A 23,816-nucleotide genomic window follows, 5' to 3' on the forward strand; every position below is an offset into this window, starting at 1 on the left:
TCAATGCAGTATCAGAAAACAAAAAGGCAAAACTTCCGCTTTTTCTTGGTGACACTTTCTGTGGAAGATGTTTACGATTTGTAACTACTGCTAAATGAATCGTACCAAATTAAAGCACAGTCACGATATATGTATCATGCAAATTTTTGGGGGGGGGGCTAAGGATATTATCTTTGGATGTCTTAATGTTTCGGTTCCTCTCTTTAGGAATTTTCGTTCTGCTTCATTGGTAGTTCAGTAGTTCATGAAATAGAAGCCTGAACTGCTGTGTTTTTCACCTTGGTATCTTAAAGTAAACCACTGGTGGCCTTTTCATTCATGCACAGTTGTGGGTGGGAACATCTCAGGTTTTGCATGTATTGATCTGTTCTTGCTTTTACTTCAGTATCTGATACTCCACAGTTTCAGGATGGATTACTTAAAATACTTCATTCAAGTATTGTAATTGAGAAGGAGCTGAGGATGAAGTTGTGAATTAACTTTGGAACATGCTTCTCTGTTCCATGTGTTTTGACAGCTTTATTCAGTTTCTCAATTCAGAAAAACTCTTTCCTGGGCTTCTGGAAAGAAAGTTAATGGACATGTAACTAAAGAATTTCTTTGCACATAAATTGAAGATAAAACTTCTATCAGTCTTCCATTGTAATGTTTTAAATTGTGGTGGTGTGTAACTCTGAATATATTTTAAAGCAAATTACTTTGAAGATGAATTACCTATCTTTTAAAACTTCTTCAAGGTTCATAAGTGGCAGTAGAGATGGAACAGCTCGAATCTGGCGTTTTGAGCAAGCAGAATGGAGGAGTATTTTGTTGGATATGTCAGATCGATTACCAGGGTATGCAAAGTGTTGTCTTTTCAATCTGTTGTGTAAAGTCAAAGTTCGAAAAGCTCATCAAGCACGCTTAGTTACAGTCAAACCAGAACAAGCCTTAGCAAAACTAAGTGATCAAGTGGTGTGATCTTGGGGAGGGGGGGAGGGAAATGAGTATTCTGGTGATGTAATAACTTGCTAAATGTAGTCTGTGCTTGAAAAAATATATTTATTTTGGCACAGTGTACATCTGAAAGCTATATAAATATTTATACATTTCCTGTGGTAGGTCTTCTCTATCTGAATTTCAGTCAGACAACTGACATGTCACAGGAAATATACTTATAGATTAATAAAAATAAGGTAGATGGTAACCTCTTTCCAGGAGAGGTCATGACAGGCAATAGGTGGGTTTCATCAAGGACTGATTTTGCTATTTTCATCTATTCTTTTGTACTTTTTAGAAGTGTATTAATGAAATGTGCTAGTGGCACACAGTTTGAATAATGTAATTACAGGTGAAGATCAGGATATTACATGGCATTAAACAAACCTGAACCATGGATGATTTACAGTAGTACAGAATGCTTAGTCAACTTTTGTAGAAACTAAGCAGAAATTAATTTGTAGGGGATCGAATGAGGGGGGGAACAAACACAAAAAAACAAACCTTGGGTATACTAGTTGATTGGATGATGATTGCAAGCTCTTCTTGTGATGCAGCCATGGGGGAAAAGAAAAAAAAAATTGGTTTTACTGGGAAAGGTGAGATTTGGCTGTGGCATCTTTCTGGGTTAATATGTACAATTGTAGCTGTGTATAACTGAGTCTTTGTAAGAGAGGCTACTAGTTGGTGTGGAATATAGATATTACTGTGTGTGTTTCAAAGAAAGCTTGTTCCTCCAGTTGACTGAGATGCTGAGAGGGAGTGTTACAGTATCCTGTAAATGTATTTTAAGGAATGAAATGAGGAAATAATATTTTGTATTAACCTCAGTCTATTTTTAATATATTTATGTTGGGAATCAGAAAAACATGCTTAGTTAATGTAGAGGTTAGCTTCTGAAACAGCTGGAAAGCTCTTGACTGTGAAAAGTTCAGATTTTTAAAGGGATTATGACTAATTGTAGAAGAGACAAGACTCTCATGAGAAAAGAAAGCCTTTTTTCCTTGCATCTTAAATAGGAAGGAGGTTATCATGTCCTGGGAAATAAGTATGCTGGAAATCCAGATTTGCTTTATAGTTGGTTGCTCCAAAAAGAATTAAGATTATGGACAAAAATTTCAAAACAAATTTAATTCTTAACTTTCCTTTCCTTGTCTGATTATTAACATGGGAAAACGGGTTATTTTTCTGTATTTTGAGATTGAAATGGGCTAATTTAGAAATATCTCATGCCTGTTCAACTCTTGAAAATAGTGATGCAAGTTCAGAAGAAGACAAATTTATGAAGCCTAAAGTAACCATGATAGCTTGGAACCAGAATGATAATTTTGTCGTTACGGCTGTGAATAATCACCTGCTCAAAGTTTGGAATTCCTGTACAGGGCAGTTGCTTCATGACCTGGTGGTATGTAATTTCACTTGCTTTTTGAAGTAGATGGTCTTCCAAGAATTGCAGTGACTTGTGCATGCTGAGTTCATAGTTAGATCTGATTTGTCTTGAAAGCTCTCTATGAATGATAAAGCAAGTGTAGTGTTTCTTTTTTTTTTTTTTAACCACAACTAGCTGCTTCCTCCTGCATTTGAACAATCCTTTCACCTAGCTTCTGTGTTGAAGTTGCCTCTCCTGTAGAATAAATAAAACTTTGTGCAGTAACATACTTGCCCGTTGAGTAGTTCACTGTCCTTTGGCAAAAGCTTCATATTTCTAGAGTTCTTGCTTGAATCTAGAAAATTATTAAATTTAGAATGATAAAGTCTTTATGGCTGCCTGGGGTTTTCCCCTACTTATGGGCCACAGGTACCAGTCCAGATATAAATTCCACATATGTACAGATTCCATAAAAGTACTTGTATTTTTGGAGGCAGCTTGTAGGGGTCTAATTTTCCAGAAGTCCGAGTGTGAGGAAAGGATAGTGCAGTGCTTTAGGCTCTACTGTAAATATCCAATTGATGTGGATTTATGTCCTCTTGTTTGCACATCATGTGCAATTTTAAATTCTAGGGGCATGCGGATGAAGTATTTGTCTTGGAGACCCATCCTTTTGATTCCAGGATAATGTTGTCTGCAGGTCATGATGGCAACATCTTTATATGGGACATTACCAAAGGCACGAAAACAAAGCATTATTTTAACATGGTAAGACTTTTGAAACTGCATTTTTTTTTCTCGACACACAGCAGTGTGTTCACGTATTAGTTGAAGGAATTTTCACCAACACGCACACCCCCTGCACCTTTTTGGGAAAAAATAACCCCAACAAAACACCCCAAACAAGCAAAGTTTATGTGTTTGTTTTTTCGCTAAAGATTTTGCCTTTTAATTTCTTGGTTATTGTAACTGTAGGTGCAAAGTGACCAGGAGACAGTTTTAACAGTTTAATGTGTCAGAAAAGGTGGGCCGGGATTACCTCCGTTATGTGCTTCCAGCTGCCCACTTCCATTCTCTAGTTTGAATCAGATGCCTCTCATTGGACCTTTTACTAAGCTGAGTCAGTTCACTGATCATCTGCAAAAGTATTCCTGACTTCCTTCCTCAGCTGCTTCCCTGTAGGGCTTCTGAGTTGAATTCGGTCAGGGAGGTCTTGATAAGCTTCTGAGACAAGGAAGGTTGATTGAGAATTTGTAGTTGCGTGTGAGGAAAGCGAGGTGTGGGGGAGCAGAGCAGGACTTTACTTTCATCGTAGTCAGTGTCTGAGCTCTTCAAGACTTCATCTGTTGATCAAAACTTCTTGGTCTGTGAGGGGGGTGTGAATAGCTGACACTGGTGTTATTCTGCTTTTTGTTGCCAAAGATCTTCTTGCACCTCATTCATAGTAACTGTTTTCCTTAATTGTGATGAGGTGCCTTCTAAAAGATTGAAAGAGTCCTGTTTTAAACCATCATGTCAAGAGTCTTATGGACAAATATTTGTATTCACAACTGGCTTAAAACCAATGATAATATTACCATAAGTATTAGTGGATTGGCGCAGTTCTTGAGAGCTCCTGTGACATTTGCTCCATTTGACAGCTCATGATTAAAATCGATTATTTTCTCAAAGACTTAAGTTATGATGCAATGTTCATACTAATTTTTAATTTTTTTTTTCCTGATTACAGTCAAAAGTGAGGTTTTTTCTTTAGTTTTAAGATTCCCTATGCTTTTCTTGAAAGTGGTTTAACAAAATCAGTATATATTAGCTGCAATTTACTTTGAAGCAGTATACTAACAGCTGAAAAGCCTCAAAAAGCTTTTGTTTCCTTAACAGTAGGTTTCTGTATATTTTAGTGCACCTTTGAAATTGAGTGCATCTTTTAAAACTGTGATTCAGGACTTAAATTCACATGTCAAGGGGAAAATAAATAAACTGAAGTAACAAGATTATTTGTGCTTTAACGGTGGTATTTAAGAGGTGCATGAGTGCTTTTAACAGTAATTAATTTTTGATGCTGCATTATTGTTTGCTCAAAAAAAATTTGGTCAGATAGTCTTGAGTTTCTTTCATTCAATCTAGATTGAAGGCCAAGGACACGGTGCCGTTTTTGACTGTAAATTTTCACCTGATGGGCAGCATTTTGCATGTACAGATTCTCATGGGCATCTACTGATATTTGGTTTTGGCTGTAGCAGGCCTTATGAAAAGGTAAGTTCAGCTTTTTACTAGAACTGTTTATTGAAGCTTCTAAATGGAATTAGATGAGTTACATTTGCTCCTCTAAAACATCATATGTAAGAGTTTTGTACAGGATCTAAATATAACGGGTTCCTTGAGGTCTGTGAGTTTTCTTGTATGTATGGTCCTGGCACAGCAAAAACAACCAGTGTTTTAACATTCCTTTGGGAGTAGCTCCCAAGAACTTTTCTGGAATACATTTTCATATTCCAGCCAGCTAATCTGCATGTTAATTGCTCGACCTCAAAATTACTTTAATTTCTGAAAATAGATTAATGTTTAAAGATTGGAATGTATCACAAGAGTTTATTGCATACTACCTGATTAACACAAAACCAGACTGTGTGTGTGTAAGAATAATTTGCTGGTTTATTTCATTTATTAGGACTTGCAGTTCTTTAGGCCTTGCCTTAGTCAAACTCAAATTCAGTGTAGTAGCTTGATTAAAATAAGCAAAAGTAAATATTCATCCAACATCGTGGATTTTGAAAGGTCAGAAAAATGTGCATGGGATAAATGTTTTGCTTTTTTGAATATATCAGCCTGTTTCTTTTTGATAAATTTATGTTTTTCAGAATAGCTCTCAAAAGTGCAGTTCTGGCCTATGCTTTTCTTCACTTCCCCCTCAGTTTTTTTAAAGTTGCAATGATAATTCCACGTTTGTCATTTTAAAGAACTATTTTTTTTCTTGTTTTACATTCTTAGCTGAAATTGAAACTTTTTGTCTTCATCTTGCTCATCGTTCCTAGGAGCAAAGATTCTGACTGTGATCTAATACTTGCGTAACCGTTTTCCTTCAGCTGCATGGATTTAACACTGTTTCAGTTGCATAAAAAATTTCTGTGGACACTGAATGATTTAAGAAAGTACTTTGAAAGCTTATGTTGAAGTTCAGACAATGATTTCCTTGCATGGAAACCAAGGAAATGTCTTAATTATGTGAAAAAAATTAGAATGAGATGTAAAATATTTTTAATTCTAAGTGCTAACCAGTATGTCTGCTTTAAGTTACCTTGGTTTATTTTTTTTCTGAAAGCGTTTTGTTGCCTGCAAAAGCACTATCAAAAATGAGTGTTGCAACACCCATACAGGTTAATTGTAGCTATTGGGAACTTGCCCTTTCTTTTACTTTCAAGGAGATTTTTAGATATTTTAGTGTCACTTGTTCTTCAGCATTTTTTTTTTAAACTTGATAACATAAAAACTTCATTTCTTTCTAGATTCCCGATCAAATGTTCTTCCACACTGACTATCGGCCACTTATTCGAGACTCTAACAATTACGTCCTAGATGAGCAAACTCAACAGGCTCCACATCTCATGCCCCCTCCCTTCTTAGTAGATGTGGATGGAAACCCTCATCCAACAAAATATCAAAGATTGGTGCCAGGAAGAGAGAATTGTGCAGATGAACATTTGATTCCTCAACTTGGATATGTAGCAACAAGTAAGAACAGTATTTTTAAAGACCTACATCCAGAAGTTAGAGATACTGTAGTAATTCTGAATGGGAACAGAGTAGATACGACATAGGTGACTTTAAAATATCTTTGTTTTCTCACATAGTAACTATTGGGTATTTATGTTCAGTAAAGATGCTCTAAGGTCGCACAGTGAACACAATTTTAAACAAGAAAAAAAATCAGTTTTTCACATGGATGTCGTCTTTTATTTTCTGTGGGCACCAACATGCACAAGATCTGTTTGGTTTGTAGACCCTTTAAATGTCTCATTTAGACTAAGCAATTAGAATCATTTCAAGAATGGTTCTCATTGTGTTTAGTTGTAGAACATATCTCACTATGATCTGAATGATGACATTAAAGAATATGCTACAGTTAACTGAACCCATTCATTTTATTTGTATTACTCTTGCAAGGTGATGGAGAAGTGGTTGAACAAGTTATAGGCCAACAGACAGTTGATCAGGATGAACAAGGCTTGGAGCCCAGCATTCTTGATGGCATGATTAGACAGTTACAACTACAACAAGATCAAAGAACTGGAGCCGATCAAGAATCTGCTTCAAGTGGCCCACAGAATGGGGAAGGAACACCTAGAAGAGGTTAGTACTTGCGGATAAATTCTTAGGTAATTGTTCTATCTCCATCTTTATTACACTGTGTGAAATATTTCAAGGAGATTTTAATGTTAACATTGTTTTGGAGACGAAGATTTCCTTAACATTGATAGCTGGTTACAATCTTTTTATACTGCTACTACTGTGATTAAATTGCAAAACAAAGCCTTTTGCTTTTCCTTTTGAAGAACATTAATTGTATTTCTTACAGTGCTACATACTTAATAATTTGTAGAGTAACTCAACATTTACAGGAGCTACATTTCTTCTTTAAAGTTTGCTAAATAAGTATTTTACCATTATTCAAACTTGGTTCTCCTTTTTATTCTTTTTAGATTTCAAGCAGACACTTTTCTGATCTGTGTCCTTGTAGTTTTAATTATGTAAGCTCAGCTCTAGGGAAAGTGCTTTTTAGAACCCTGTGAAGCCTTGGAGCTGCCTGAAATAGTTCAGAAAAACACCTCTGTCACATTATACTTCCTTTCAGTGTATTAAAATAGTAGTAGTAGTATGAAAATAGTAGTAGAAATAACTAATTTAAAAATATGTGTAATCTCACTGTATTTTCTACAAGACAGATAATTTCCTGAAGGTGATAATTAGTCATAGTCTTACAATCATGGAGATAAAAATATGTAAAGTGAATTTTATATCTTATAGTAAAAAAACCCCAAGGTTTCAATTCTGTGTAGTCTGGAAGTGTTTTTGTTTGTATATTTTAGCTTTTAGAAGACCAAGTTTTGACATCCAGTCTCCTCCCAACATCGGTCTGCGACGTAGTGGGCAAGTTGAAGGTGTGCGTCAGATGCATCAGAATGCTCCACGAAGTCAGATGGCTACTGAGCGAGACCTCCAGGCTTGGAGACGAAGAGTTGTTGTACCAGAAATACCACCAAGCTTACTCAGGTCTGCAGACAGCTTACTGGGCTGCTGCAGATATGAATAGAGAGAACACATAGTGTTGGTTTTTCTAAATCTAGTGCTATTTGACCTAATCTAAAATAGATCTGTGGTACAGATTGAAATAGTTCAGTGTTATGGTCAGCTGTGCTTAAAAACCTTTAATTGTGAAGTCCCATTCAACAAAAATAAATTAAAGTTTCTCTAGTTTAATAGAGAATGATTTTCCCATACTTCAATATTTTAACCCATCTTAAAGAACAGCTAGATTGCCTAGATTCTTGCTTTTCCCAAAATAAAGGGGTATAGGTTAAATTAATTTACATGAAAGAGTTTGGAGAGATTGTACTTTTGTGAGACTCTGGGGGGGTAATCTGTTATAATGATAAGCAGCACTGAGCATTTGAAAGGCTAAAACAGATGCTTTCAAAAGTACTATCAGTGTGCATCTGTGAAAAGGAAAACTAATAATTATAGCTATGTTTCTTTTTAATGGTAGAGCTGTATGTGCTGCCATATCTGAAGTTTTTAGAGTTTTTCTGGTGTTGGGAGGTAGAATGATTGCAAAGGGAAAAATGTGGATTAAAAATAGGGTTGAAAAATTTTTATTGTACTCTGATATTTGCAAGGAAGACTTTCTTAATGTCCATCTTTATCTGGAAATGAGAGGACATATAGGTGTTTGAGCATTAATAACATCTGAAATTAATAAAGTAATGGAATTAGGTATTAGGATTTTTTAGCTAGATTCTTTAAAGGGAAGGGATCATTTAACTTTTCAACATTGTCCAAACAGATACAGAATTAGCTTTTCATTACTTTCTTGTAGGAAGCAGGAAGAATATCGAGTTGCAAAAGGGGAAGAAGAGAGAGATCTTTATGCAACAGAGAAGAAAAAGTCATTTGAGCAATTGGAAAAGGTATGCAACAGCTTCTAAAGGAAAATGGGCATTTTGTGCCTAGGGGCAAGTCATGGTTTCAAAAATGAAAGCAGACATTTCTGAAGGTATGGTCTTCAAAGGGTCTTGGTGATTAAGCTTCCGCTTATTACAGGACAAGGTCTGATTTATTTTTATGAATACCTAGAATTCTTCTTTCTTTCAGTCTTTCCTCAGGTATTTGGTAGTAATTTTTAAGGGCAAGCTTGATTTCAGGCCATTCTGGTTTTACTATAGTTGAAGTTTCAAATGTAGCTGTTAGAAGACCACATTAAAGCACTGAGGTGCAAGTGAGAATGTTCGAGGTCCTGTATTTGAAGAATTAGAGACTATATTGCTCCTTCACTTATCATTTTACTTTAGATAACAATGTTTTGTTTATGGGGCAACCGTTACAGACTTGCTCAGTTTTGAATGTTTTTTTCACTATCTATTTTTTTTTAAGAGATCAGTAAGAAGAAAAATTGGTTATTGTCATTTTTTTATAAGATAGTGTCCTGATTCGCTGTTTCTTGTGGTACAAAACAATGTGATGCAAGATTTCTACTGCATATTGCCCCTAACTGGGGAAAGTTGAGGATTCCTGGTCCTCTCAGAATTGCACATTGTAGGCAGTTAATGTCTTGATTCTGTGAATGTATTTATCAGGTAGTGTGAATGGACTTGTTATAGTAGTTTATGAAGAGCAGTTTCTTAGAAAAACCGCTAAATCTTAAATTGGGAACAGCAAATTTAAAACTATTGGCTTATAGGAAAATTATTTCTTGTGAAAAGGAGTTTGACATGATCAAGCTGAGATGTGATAAGACTATCAGTTTTTACATTCAGCAGTACTCTTAGCCACCCTTTCACCTCCATAAGTTTGCGATATATATACCTTCATGTAATTTATTTTCTTCACTTCCTGCATAAATTAGAGTGACTCTGAGTCTTCATTAATACAGTCAAAGCGTAGACTGTATAGACGGAAGTATTCCAATTACCGAACACGGAATAACATTGAACAACTGGAGTCTTCTGATGAGGAAAGAGATAACTGCTTTGGCTTGATAGAGCAGGTAAGTTCTCTTCTGAGTTCTGTATTTAGAACTTGAGTTCCTTAATAATGAAGTTTCATGTAAATGTGGCTTTTCTCTCTTACAACAAACAAGCAAACAAAAAACCCATCTCTTCTACCAGGGAAGGTGTTTCTGTAAGCATTATTATTGCTAGCACTTCTCATACCTAGTTATCTGTTGCTTTAATACTGGCAGTCTTTCCTGTTATTTTATAAATGGCTGAATTATTTTTGCTGAGAATCTTCTAAACCAAATTCATGGCCCAAGGCAAAAAACAGAGGTACAATACTGAGATTGGCTTAAAGGGAAGTTTGGATTTGAGATGTGTTTTGTCATTTCTCTTTGAAAACCTTCAAAATTTGTGCACACACCTAAAACTGGAAATTCTGAAGATTCTTGATAAAGCATTGTTATGGTCTGGTAATGTGATTCTTTCACAGAGTCTATTTATCTTGGCTGAGTCCTGGCTTGGGGTGAAACAGGAGTTTGTGGGTAGCAGCAGCTTTTGACTATTGTGTTATCAAATGCTGTAAATCAGCAGTAGGACTGCTTGGACTACAGTTGTTTCATCTTGCACACAAGGATAGTCTCAAACTGGGAAAAGGGAAAGGATTGGAAAGAGTAGAAAAGGTTGGACTTGTTGGACTAGTCACTTGCTTTGTTAAGGAAGAATGGTGTACAAAATGGGGGACATTCAGGAGAAGATAATTTTGTAAGTAAGATGAAGAATGGTATTCTGTGGAAATGGACTCTTACCCTAGCCTCTTAAAGAATTCCTGTGTTTAAAAACAATCATGTAAATTTAGTGAAAAGTTAAGGTTTTCCTAATTTTGGGAATAGGGTGGAAGGGGAGTTCACAGGGGACTTCTGGCACATTAAAAATTCAAAGTGCACAAAGGTCAAATAGGAGTTAGGTGCAGCGTCCTGTAAATACTACATGTACTTACATATTTTTGAAGAATTGATGTTAGATTCAATAATAATAATAAAACTAATAAGAAGCTGAACTTTGATGTAAATGTTGGGGGCTTTTTGTTTTAATCCTACAAGTGGTAGGATAAAAGAGAAGAACTGAGTTAGTATTGTCCATTCTGTACAGTGTATGAACAGGTCTTAGGGGAAAGACGCTTTGTTACTCTGAAAATGACAAACAAATAATCAGTTGGATTTGTTCAAACAGTATTGAACTTGAAATTGCAAGTTAAATTTTTTGTTGTTTTTTTTGCTTGAGAACATATAACTTGAGACATGAGCAATGCATTATAATTGTTTCAGTTATGGAAAACACATTTAAAACATTAAATAAATGAAAATAAATTGTTGAACAGCAATCAGGAAATGATTTAGATTTTAATATATTTTGATGTATCTTGGCTATTTAGTTTTTCATTTAAATACACAAATGAATACCCAATTAGTACTTGGTCAATCACTGATGCTAAGATCAGAAAAATCACCTGATTCTAACTTGTGAAACTAATGAGAAAAAAAAAAATCATAGAAGTGCTGCTCCTATACTACAGAATATTTGCATGTTGTGTGCAGATGGGAGATGTGATAGTTTTTCCTTGATTTGTACCCTTTGCAATCTTTATATTCTTCCTTTGCATTCCAGTGAACTAGATTGTGTACTTTTCATGACCTAATTACAGCATCGTGAATTGGGAATTTGAAGGAATCAAAGTCACTTTGTTCTGATAAATGATATGAACTTATTCTTAGATTGGAAAAAAATAGAACTGTCTTACGGTAGGGGAATAGAAATGTTGCTTTGTGAAGAGTGGCTACAGCAGGTGGATCTGTGTGTGGCTAGTAAAATGTGAGTGAATATACAGATGTTAAGCATTAATAGCATGCTCCTGAGGTCAATAGAGTAAGTTGAAATCAACTACAAAAAAGAACTACTTTCATTTCCATTTTAACAACTATTTTTACCAAATTTCTTCCTAACTTAATATGCAGCCGTGAATGGGAAATGTATTTTATGTTTCAAACCCATAAAACACGTACTATGGGAAAGTTTTGGATTGACCCTGCATATTTTTAAATTCAGGAGGCTGAAGAAAGTGAGGGCTCTGGCTCATCTGATGAAGAGGAAGAGTGGAGAAGTGACAAGAAAAGCAACAGTAATAGTTCTAGGTAAGAGCAGAGAAACAAATCCCAACTTTTACTGTAATGAGTTTTAATTGAATTTTGGCAAGTGAAAATTTGTATGGAAGTTTTATTGTGCTTTGTGTGTAATAATATTTTGTAGAGTACTGTACTGACACACTGCATTGTTATTTAGGGTTCCATTTCATCAAAACACTTCTATCTTTTAATGTAGTTTCAAGTCCTTTTGCTTTTTTGCTAGATGGCAAGTAGAAAGAAGGTAGTCTGGAACATTTTTTTTTTTCTGTAGTGTGTTTTGTTCTGCTTGGTTTTTGAGGGGTGGTGGGTTTTGTTTTTGGGGTTTTCTGGTTTTTGTTTTTTTTAATAATGCAGCAACGGTCAGTTGCTTGCTCTTACAAAAACGGTTGGAAAAATTTGCAACTCTTTTTGCAAGGTTTTGGGGGGTTTTTTAAAACGGAAGTTGTCTATAACTTTTTAATCACTTTATGGCTTTTTTAATGATTTTTTAAATGGAGTTTCTAGAACTCTATAGTAGTAGAACTAAAAAATGCTAAAAGAGAAAGAGGAAAAAAGTAAATGTCTGCCTGTGAAATTTCTATAACTATCTTTAAAGAACTAAACTCGTGTTTGGCTAGTGTGTTTTTTAGAGGGGGCTCTTAACTAGTCCAGAATGTAATTGCACAACTTTCTAAAATAAGTAATTTTATTCAAGAATTAACCAGCCTTTTTTTAAAACACATGCTTTGGATTACTGTGTTCCAAAAAAATTGTGTTAAACATCAAATGAAATAATTGTTACATTGTTACCTTCTGATAGTGCTTACAGTAGCAATCTATACCTGCAGATATTTGTCTAAAAGGTTTTTAACATTCTGAGATACTGATAACTTGGTTCTGTGTTTGTATTTTCCCTGACCCCATCCACTGTGGACAGTGATTCTTCAAGTAGATATTCTGACTGGATCGCTGATGCAGGGATTAATCTACAACCTCCCGTACGAACTTCTCGACGGCAAGCTATCAGATACTGCAGTACTTCAGAAGATGAAGTATCAGCAGAGAAATCATCTCCTCCAAAGAGAAGAAGGAGGAAAAGAAGAAAAAAGCTCAAACCAAAAAAGCAGGAGGAGGTATACAGTTAATTTCTTCATACAGTTAATTTCTTCTACTCACTCTTCAGGTTTCTAGACCTCTTCATTGGAAACAGTTAAAGTAATTGTTATTGCCATTGGACAAGGTTATTGGTATCAATATATACAGTCTACCCTTAATTAATGTGAAACCATTCCAAATGCAAGGTGTCTGCTGATTTGCATGGAAGATTTGGCATTCCAAGTGAAAAAATTTTCACTGTTCGAATAAAAAGGTTTTCAAGTTTGCTGGTATCAAGGGGGAAATTTGATTATTAAATAACCTACACAGAATATTAGACTAAAATTCTGTAAAACTGTCTGGTTTTAACATATCTTTTTGAAAACTTATGGGATATAGTCACAGTATTTATGGTGGCCATTTAAACTTGGGCTGAATTTTAAATTTTTTATGTTACAATAACTACTCACTTTTACCAAAATTTTAAAGTTAGTTATCCTTTTTAAAATTACAGTAGTTATTATTTGCCGTTTCGTACCATAAAGGGGCAAACATTTTATTTTTTTTAACACTTGGTGTAATTTTGGTATGTTTTTCTCTTCATCCTTTTACTATCTTCCAAGTATTCTCAAAATTATATTTTTGGAACTGTTTTAATATGAGTATTTACTGTGCAATATCTCCCATAATTTTTTATCTTTTAAGTAGTTTCTTGCAGATTGATAGTTTGGTTTTTTTTTTAATTTGGGCACTGCGACTGCCATATAAGTTATTAAACGTTGTTTCTCTTAAGACCTTCATAATAGTAATCTTGCGCACTCAGATCTTCATACAGGAAAGGAATGCTTAGTATTAGTACTACAAATACAGTTACAAGTCAAGCAAAGACTTAGAGGAATTTTGCTTTTTGGAAATGTACATCAGTCTTTTATAAGTTAAGCTTTTGTCTGCGAAATTAAAATGGAATTAGTTGTTTTCATGTCATGTCAGCAATATGTTCATTATGTCTAATTTTGCTCTTTATTAAATGTGAAGGCTAATTCTCCAACACAACCGGTAAACTTGGAATTGTCATATGATTGTCATCCTCCTGTTTGGATAACAGACACGGCTCTTAGAAGATCCCCTTTTGTACCTCAGATGGGTGATGAGGTAGGAATATGGATTAAAATCTTAAAATGCTTGTGTTAACTAACATTACTATAGTTACTAAATATAGGAAAACATTTACGTTTTGGGGATGTTTTTTAGGTAATATATTTTCGGCAAGGACATGAAGCTTACATTGAAGCAGTTAGAAGAAATAACATTTATGAACTGAATCCTCACAAGGAGCCATGGAGAAAAGTAGTTCTTAGGGTAGGTCTGCACTGAAGATACTGTGGGTTCAATACTAGTAGTCTGTGAATGAAGTTGTATTACACTGTTTGCAAAACACTGATTTGTGAGTTTTTGCCATTTCCCATAATGTTTCCTTGTGGAAACAACAGAGTAAAGTGTCTTCAGTTACCAGAGTATCTTCAGAGTTACCTGTGGAAAGCCCAAATACAAATAGCTGTGTTAAGATTGCCAAGTCTGACAGACTGTCTTCCATTGAAATCTCAAATACAGTTTTGGTATTTCTGGCTTTTTGATGTGGGTACAATTCCTGTGCTTGGTTAACTAATGTTAAATTAATAGTTCTGTGCATAGTCCAGAAGGTAATACTTGCTGAAACTGTTTATTCTTACCTGTAGGATCAGGAGTTGGTAAAAATTGTTGGAATTAGATATGAAGTTGGTCCTCCCACATTGTGTTGCCTCAAGCTTGCCTTTATAGATCATGCCACTGGAAAGCATACGGACAAATCATTTTCCATCAGGTATGTGCCTCTTCATTTTTCTGGAAAGTACTTAAAAATATGGGTTTTTTCTAGGCTTTTTCCTGAAGCCCAAAGGCACACACGTGAAAGGGTTGGTTGGTTTGTTTGTTTTTTATCTAGATACCATGATATGCCAGATGTTATCGACTTCCTTATATTACGCCAGTTCTATGATGAAGCACGACAAAGAAACTGGCAAGCTTGTAAGTGTGTTTTCTAAGTATTCAAGTAAACAATTTGGAAATTAAAAATTTGTCCTTGGCTAATTGCCTAATATGCTAGATACTACTTGTAACTTCAGGGGGTGTTCTGGTAGGTAAGGTTTCTTTTCCCATTAGAAATGTGAGCCTACTAACTGCTGTACTAAGCATTTTGGAGGGGTTACCATAGATCTAAGATACAGTCTTCAAAGCATACTGACATTCATTCACTTGTATTTTTTTTACGTAGTAAGTTATCTCATCTTTTATTAAATATCAGTGGGTTTTAGAACTTTAAAGTGAAATACATTAATCAGTTTGTCTAATTGCATGTAGAAGAAGCATAGTTAAATAACTTCTCTTAGCAGTGTATCTAAGCAGCCTTTTTTTGCTCTAGCTGATAGGTTCCGATCCATTATTGATGATGCATGGTGGTTTGGAACAGTGTTGGGCCAAGAACCATATCAGTCTCAATATCCAGATAGTCACTTTCAGTGTTACAGTGTTAAGTAAGTATAAAAAAAATTTCACACTTCTGATGTTAGTAGTGTGGGTTGCCTCTTACATAGCTGACTTATTGGTATGAGAATATATAAATTGTTCAAATTATTTTACTGGTTGAATTATCACTTCTTAATGGTTTCAAGTTCCTAATGTAGCACAGTGTGAATATGTAATGACTTGCAGCAATTTTTTAGTGAACAGTAGTGTGGTAAAACGTTGTTGACCTCTTTTCACATTTGCAAATCATTTTCTGTAATGACTAGTGCTGAATCACTTCCATGAAGCAAGCAATGCAATTTCCAGTGTACATTATTATTCTTCATTAATAAGTGGTTTTGAATGTGGCATGCTGAATATCTTATGTTGTTGCTGACATCATGATCCTTATGTATCAAGTTCTCACACTTCTGTCTCTCATGTTATAGTCTACAGGAGTAAATACATGTATAAAATGATCTCATGCTATCGCTTGAGACCCCTGTAGAGGATGTTTCCAAATGTTGCTCTGTCTTCATAGTTGACACATGAATGTGAAGACAGAACTTGAGTCTTCGCTGCCTATTGGTGTTCTACAATATTCCCTATTGTATAGATCCCACTTGCAATTTCACCTTTTGATTTCATCTTTGGTTGATATTTAGCTAGATAATTGACAGACAGCGTAGCCCTGTGTTACCTATAATACACAAATCCCTTTGACCAGTCTACTTGTCAGGAGATAATACTGCCAAGATGAAGGCATATAACATCAAGTGCATTGTTCAAAATATGGCAAATTGGTCAAATCAAGGGTATTAAAAGTAGAGAAAAAACCCCCAAAACTACTTAAACAGGAAGGGCCATGAACACCCAAGTCAAACTGGTAACAAGATAGTTGGACCTATACCTTCTTTGCCAGGGTGTGTTTGGACAAATTACTCCCTACTATGCCCCCACGGCAGTTTGACACTGGTGTTCCTGTGCACCTTCTTTCATATTAACAAAGAGGTCCTTCACACAAAGGAGAAGAAAAGTGAGCAAAGTTAACTCTGGACCTCAATGCTCAGAGCCAGAGTATTGTCTTTTGTCCTGCCTGTCTAAGTTGTCTGGAAATGGTTCTGGGATCTTGCTTGCTTTGGATTCCCCTAGCAAAGGAGGACTGTAAGGAACAGTCAACATACAATATCAGTACATATGTAATATTCCTATTTCTGTCATGACCAGAGACTTTCCCATGTCTTTTACAGTATATTTGATATTCAGAGCTTTATTGTAGAGGGTTTTTTTTCCCCTCAGAGGCTTTAGAACCTGTCACTCATCCTGAAGAAAGGAAGTACTTGTAGCTAATAGAAAATTCTGAGTGCCAAGACTGTGTTAGATATTTTGGTTCCTTGTTTCATCTACTTCACTTTTCCTTAGTGGGATGGTGTAAGTAACTTCCGGATTGAAGTTCTTGCCTGTATGGTTTTGGCAAGTGAATTTTCACTTTTGCTTCTACAGCTACAGTTAGCAAATTGGCATTCTTGATGTGCCATAAATAAAAGTGGTATCAACATTAAGTCTCTACAACAGATCATCTGACCATAAACTCCTTCGTGTTCCTGACAGTGATAAAGCTAATTCTGCTCCATGTATAACAAATCTGCCAGTATGTGCAAATACTTGGGTTTTCTTTGACAGCTGCTTTATCACCCACAATGAGAAAGTACATACAGATGAAAAACTGAAATCCAGACTATATGTACATTGATTTCATGTCCTTATTTCATTCTCCTTTGGATTCTTCTCTTACCTAAAGAGAGGATCTTGACAAACTAAAATTGTGCTGGATCTTACTTATGTCCCAGGCCTGAGGGACATTACACTTGGAGCATATCTCTTGCAAGGTAATGTAGGGGTAAAAATAGTTCAAGTTACTAGTATATTAGTATATTAGTATACTAGCTAGTATATTTTTCCTTGTTTTGTAAAATGATGTACAGAGTAAAAATCTACTGAATCCAAATACCAGTATGAAAATATAACTAAATCTTATTTCAGAGTACTACATTTTATCTGTTAGATAGCTCAAACACTTTGTAATGACGCCATGGGGAATATGTTACCTTGCGTATGTTATATCTTTGATATGTTTTCTTGTGACCACAGTTGTTCCTTAAGGGTAAATTTAAATGGAGGTTTTGGTTGTTTTCTTGGCCAGTTCAAAATCAAGTTTCCAGTAATGAAAAAGAGCCTGTAGCCAGTTTCCTAGACTTTTTTTTTTTTTTGTGAATGCTGAAGGATATTTCAATATTTTAATGCACCAGCCTTTAACAGAGAAAAGTCTAGATCTGCTTTGAAGTTAGCTTAATAATTGAATAGGTAAGGAATACAGTACTCTTTAAAGACCACTTTCAAAAGAGAGCTCTATGGATGAAAATGTCTGGAGTGTTTTGCAGGTATAGCTTGGTTTTGTGACTTGGCTGGGTCCTTAGCTCTTTTTGTAAATACAGTCCTCTCTTCAAGAATCTTGTCTCCCCAAGAAATCTGCATGTGGTTCAGCAGCAGTAGCTTCCTAATTTGCATTCCTATGCTTTATACATTGGATGCAAAAAGATTTTTAAATGCACTTCATTTTACATATGCTTAAATGGGAAAAATCAACCTAAACACAAGTGGTTGTGACTGTCTTGGACAAACAGCAATATGCCATTTCTCCACTCAGGATTTAGGTTATGATGCTTTTTCAGATGTTAGAATTCTGCTAATCCAGCTGAGTTTGAGTATTTGCAGTTGTTTTTTGCCACTTCTGAGACAAAGAGCTTTATTGGAGTTTCTATACCAGAAACAACCTCTGAAAGTTGGCTTCAAAACACTCAGTGGTGGAGAGTGTTGGAAACCACATTTGAATGATGTGAAGGGGAGTAATTGCCATGTAATGTAACTGAAAGTCTTATTGCTGGTAACCAGGTTGTCACACACTTAGGAATTATCTCAAATTATCATCATCACTGTTGTATAGATAATAAATAAATTGAAGGTGTATAAATGAAATGTTATTTTATTGGCCAGATAAAAATAGGTATTTGTGTGGAAGCAGCTTTCTATATTATTAAGTTGTGTTACCTGGATGAATGGAGCTCAAGTGGAACTAAATGGGGCTTAAGCTGTACTAAACTGTATTGATAAAGTCTGTCATGTAATATTATGAAGTAGTATATACATTTGTAACTACCAACAACTTCTGAATATTGCACATTAACTAGGGACGAGAACCAAACATGTGAAACTTCAGAGCCTTCAGTCTCTGTTAGTTCCAGAAACATCAAGTAAGCTGAATGTAGATAGATCCAGGTTTTCTTAAGTCGATGGGTGTCTATTCATATGGAGATATAAAAGCAAAATCATGGAGAAGTGCTCTTGCCTGAGCAGAGTTTTAGTTATAAAATATTATGAGGATTATCACTTCAGTTTTTAGTTTGTTTGAAAAAAATACACAGGAGGTATTACACCAGATATCTATTTATTAAATTATAAGAAGCAGGTGGCATTCACATTGGCAGTGAGAGAACTCTGTTAGGAAACTCCTGTCAAAGTTGCAAACTCTCCTGCAGTTGGACACTGTACTGGCAGATTGCTATTGTAACTCCTGCCAACAGAAAAGGCTCTGGAGGGAAACTGGTAAGCTGTAGACTGATACATTTGATTTCAAGTTTCCGGTATGTACCTATAATAAAGAATAATACTACTGAGCATAAGGATAAACTCAGCCGCAGGAAAGAACCGCACTGCATTTGTACAGGAAAGTTCTGTCTCTCAACCCCTTTTAAAGTTCTGTGACTTTGTTAGTAAGCATATGAATAAAGTGGACAGTAGACAGCATATATTTGGATTTTTTAAAGAAACCTGTGACAGGATTTCTCTTCCAAGAGAAACTAAGATGACACAGGATTGGAGGAAATACTTTGTGTTTAAAATTGGTTAAAGGATAGGGTGCAAAAGAGTGGTTCTTCACAATTATATTTCAGGCTGGAGTAGTGAGCTCCCCCTGGAATTGGTGCTGGGACCACTTTAATCAGTGTCCTTCTAAGCCTCTTGGAGGGCGCGTGCACAGTGAAATATCCAAGGTCTGTAAATACTGCAAGTCATTTCAGGTAGTAGTCAGTTATCACCATGAAGGTGAGGACTTCCAGAAGGACCTCATAAAACTGGGTAAAAAAAGTGCCAGGTAATTTTCAGGGCAGATGTATGTTAAGTAGGACACCTGAGGGAACAATGGTCTTATTTATGCTTATATAACAGTGAGCTCATTAGTACATTCAGCTGAAGACAGAAATGCTGAGGTAGTCATTGACAGTTCTCAATGTCAGCTGTGTGTACAGTGGCAGCTACAAAAACTTTGGCCACCATCAGAAAGGATATCAAAGACAAAACAGTATTGTTCACTGCTTTCCAGAATTGTGGTGTACTGATGTCTTGGTGCACTTTGGGTAATAGCATCTAAAGGTACCTTCCTTTAGAGAAGGTCAACTAAAATGATTAAGAGTATGAAGCAGATGTGGGTTAAGACTTAAAAAATGTGACTCTCCAGATAGAAGGGTGAAAGGGGTATGTTGATAGTTCACAAAATCATAAAGGTGATAGGCAAGGTCAGTAGAGAATTATTCACCAAATTCTGTAGTGACAGAACTAGAGATGCATGTTGAAATCCGTAGAGGATTTGTTTAGATGGGTTTGGGTTTTTTAACATTGCAAGTAGTCAAGTTGATAAATACATTTACACAGGAGGCTATGGAAACAGTATTAGCAGGCTCAAAAAGGTATTAAACAAAAATAAACAGACACTAAAGGGAATAAGTTGGGGTGTATTCACAAACATGGCTAGAGGAATACAGTGATCATGAGTACTGGAAGTACGAGCAGAATGGACGTTGTACCAGAATCATATGGTCATCTTCCAGTAATAGTTTCAAAGACAGGTAATTACTGGTCTAGCTGGACCAGTAGGGTATTAAGCTGATCCAGTAAGGCATTTCTTATATTTGAAATACCAAAATTCTTTTTCTTTGGTGTTGTTAAAAACATGTAAAAATCTGTCCAAATCTTGTAGGATCTGGAGAGATCTCAAAATGATATTCATACCTAATAGTCAAGTATCAGAGTGAATATACATATACACTATTGACATCAACTGCATTTCCTTCCTCTTGGTCCTTACTTTAGTTTCTTACTTTTAGATATACCATTTTCTTTGTCTTAATGTAGTATGCCTAATAAAATGAAATGTTAATGTACCAAATACCTCACCTGCTGTTCTTCCTTTCTCTGAAACATTCCATGGACTTGCACAACTACTGTTGGAGTTAGCAAAAAAAATCCTCTCCTCTGTGTGTTTTATCTTATAGCTTCCCCTTGGTGTTGTTACTTCATTTTTTCCAAGTGTATGACTTATTTTTCTTCTGCAACTTCTTGATACAGGCTTTGTAAAATTGATTTTTGTATTAGTTAAGTTGCATATAACCAAAATCAGGAGCACAATTTTAATTTGAAATTCATTACAAAGAATGTTTTTCTTGCACTGAGACAGCTGATTGCTACCTAATGCTTTTGTTTATATGCATGTTTATACAGTATATTCTATTAATACCTAAAAATAGCTGTAATTTCAGTATTCTTGGAGAGAATACTTCTTAAGATAACTATTATTATTCTTTTAACTTGATGACTCAGATGGGACAACGGTGAAATTGAAAAGCTTAGCCCATGGGACATGGAACCAGTTCCTGATAATGGTAGGTGGAAACTCACTTAATAAAACAATTTAATGTGTTTCTTCCAGTTCCTTCATTTCGTGCATGTAGTGGACCTTAGGTGATTCTTACCTTGCTTGCGACTTGCCACTAAGTCATCTGAATACCATATCCATTGTGCATATCTACTTAGTAGGTGGAACTGATATGGTAATATTTATCCTTTAAATTATAGAGAATGTCAGCAGGCTGTTTTTGTGAATTTAGGCAAGAAAGTTCTTAAAGACAGTCCTGCTTCAGATTGGGTGAAATACCTGAATATACGTGTATTTTTCCCTTTGCATCATCCAGAGCAATTCTGAAGGAAATACTTCAAATGTGTAGCTCTGGCTTATGCAGTTAAGCCTGCTACTTCCAAGTCAAGTTTCAAACCATCTCAAGTTTCAGAAAAAATAGTTTGCTGTAATACACTATAGTATAAGGCTGTCGGGGAAGAATATGTATAAAATAACTTCCAGTCAGCAAATCCTTATGCATATAGTTTAAAACCAGCAATTTATAAAGTTTGCTAGTCAAATCTAAATTAACTGTAAACACTTGGATTCCTGGTTTGTCTTACTCAATTAAGTTTTCCAATACTTGTCAGTACCAGTTGGGTGGAGGGAAGAAAGTTTGTGATATACTGAGAGAGTAGTTACTGAATAAGCTGTCAAAAATACACTAATTTTCTTAATAACCTTTGCTAGGAGTTAACTCATTTCCCAGACACCGGAAAGGCTTAAGCTATATTTCTTTCTTATGAATATACTGTACACATGTGGATGTTCTCAGTAGCCACCTGACTTTAATCTGAAGTGTTAGCTGGCTGCTGCTTCAGTCATATCTTGTGATGACAAATTCTGCAAAACAGTCTGAAATCAATTTGAAATTGAAATATTTATATATTTTAATTTATAGAAATCAAGTAATGAGCAGGATTTTGGCTTTACACACACACACAGATTTAACTGAAACATTCCATTTTCTCATCACCAGCATCTGTCTCCTAACACACAGGAGCTTTTCTTACCCATCATGAACTGGTTAATGCTTCCCATATATGTCACTGAGAGGCAGTCATATTATTGTTATAGGCTCACCAGCCTTACATGTGACCTTAATTTCGGATTTATTTTGTTACAGGACAAATTGTATCGATTTCTTCTGAATGCTATGTACTGTAGTTTAAGTTGCTGTTGATATCAGTGTATTAGTTATCACTTCTTCCTCCTGTGGATTGAAATAAAAAGAGTAGTGTTCTCAACCACTTACATTTGATCACATAAAGGAACTAGAATTTTTGAAATTGCTACACTGGCAATGTAATGACAGAGACATCTTACAGACACTAATCTAAATCTGGACAGTTTTACATCTGTAAGTCATCATTTAATAGCTATATAAGAAGCAAATTGTAACTTCTTTGTTTGATCTAGTAAGTTGTTACTTTGCTATGTTAAGAGCTTAAGGTTTGATTGATCCAAGGAGCTACGAGTTTTAACATAGGAAGACTGGGAAGGGACACACACACACCCCACCCCCAAAAGCTGGTATGTTTTGTGGACAGGGTCAAAGAGTTGAGAAGAACATCCTCTGAACAGGTCAAGAGTACATACCAAAGCAGACACTAGGCTAGAGGAAGAACAAAAACTGTCTGAAGACAATCCAGAACTCCTTATTTTCTACCTTTCTTTCCAGGCAGAAAATGGCACTCTGTAGGGAAGTAAAGCTCTTACAGAAACGTTTTGTGCATTTATAGAAAGCATTGTTATGTTAACAATATAGTATAAAACAGGGCTAAACCCCTCCTCCTTTGCTTTCTTGTCCTTTCTTCAATTGAATGTCTTAAAGATCAAATTGAAATTGTACCTCACATCGCCACTCTTCTCTCAGAATAATACTTAGTCATTTCATTTGCTAAGATAGGCATATGGGAAAAGAACAGCACTAAAGTTAGACTAACTAGCAGGTCACAACTTTAATTAACTACATTTTGTGTCCTGCAAGTGTAAGTTTTGTCTCATGACAAAAATTGTCTCATCATCAAGTTAAAGTATCCGGTGTCAAACTCTTGTCTAGTCAGGGACAGTGCTGTCGAGACCAGGAAAAGGTGGTGCATATGGACCTGAAAGTTCAGTGTTCAGCAGCCTGCTTACTAAACCACTATTGGTGTGGACTGGTTGTTTTGTATATTAACTGTCTTTACTCGTAGTGTAAGCACTACAACCCTCCTCCTGGGGTTTCATCTTTGTGACCCATTTACTCCTGAAGATTAGACCATTTGGTCGTGTTATTTTTTTATACATATATTTTTATATATATATACACACACACACACACACACACACACACATATGTATGTATGTGTATATATATATATATATAAAAATATAAAAACCATGCCAAGAGTTATGACAAGTATTCAAAGTCATATATAACAGTGCTGCAAAGAACAAAGTAGAGATCTTTACATGCTTGTTGAGGACAGTTTGGTTTAGTCTGTCATTCTGCTTTAGTTGTTACTCCTGCAGGAGAAAATCCCACTTGAGCACTCATGTAATGGAGTACCAGATACCATGTTGAGTTCTTGTAGTCCTGTGTAAGTATAGAAGCATTATTTGCTGCATTCTCTAGAGTTGTCTCCAGGAAGTTTGTTTGCAGGGTTTATTTCAGCTTAAAGATGAGGTAGAATGAT

The 23,816-nt window shown here is 35.5% G+C and overlaps 1 protein-coding gene across 1 annotated transcript in view; it reads left to right on the top strand.

The window, feature by feature from the left end:
• The window catches only part of BRWD1 (bromodomain and WD repeat domain containing 1), a 58,033-nt gene that overhangs the window by 12,456 nt on the left and 21,761 nt on the right, over positions 1-23,816 (top strand). The window contains exons 12-28 of the mRNA XM_026842677.1: positions 738-836; positions 2,233-2,383; positions 2,981-3,115; positions 4,472-4,600; positions 5,851-6,076; positions 6,509-6,694; positions 7,432-7,615; positions 8,439-8,529; positions 9,465-9,605; positions 11,659-11,744; positions 12,652-12,847; positions 13,845-13,961; positions 14,061-14,168; positions 14,546-14,670; positions 14,791-14,873; positions 15,268-15,379; positions 21,063-21,124. Coding sequence (XP_026698478.1) covers positions 738-836; positions 2,233-2,383; positions 2,981-3,115; positions 4,472-4,600; positions 5,851-6,076; positions 6,509-6,694; positions 7,432-7,615; positions 8,439-8,529; positions 9,465-9,605; positions 11,659-11,744; positions 12,652-12,847; positions 13,845-13,961; positions 14,061-14,168; positions 14,546-14,670; positions 14,791-14,873; positions 15,268-15,379; positions 21,063-21,124 — 2,231 coding nt within the window. The remainder of the gene's footprint in view (positions 1-737; positions 837-2,232; positions 2,384-2,980; positions 3,116-4,471; positions 4,601-5,850; positions 6,077-6,508; positions 6,695-7,431; positions 7,616-8,438; positions 8,530-9,464; positions 9,606-11,658; positions 11,745-12,651; positions 12,848-13,844; positions 13,962-14,060; positions 14,169-14,545; positions 14,671-14,790; positions 14,874-15,267; positions 15,380-21,062; positions 21,125-23,816) is intronic.

Source organism: Athene cunicularia (genome assembly GCF_003259725.1).
Source record: "Athene cunicularia isolate RWA chromosome 1 unlocalized genomic scaffold, athCun1 chr1_part1, whole genome shotgun sequence".
Lineage (NCBI taxonomy): Eukaryota > Metazoa > Chordata > Aves > Strigiformes > Strigidae > Athene > Athene cunicularia.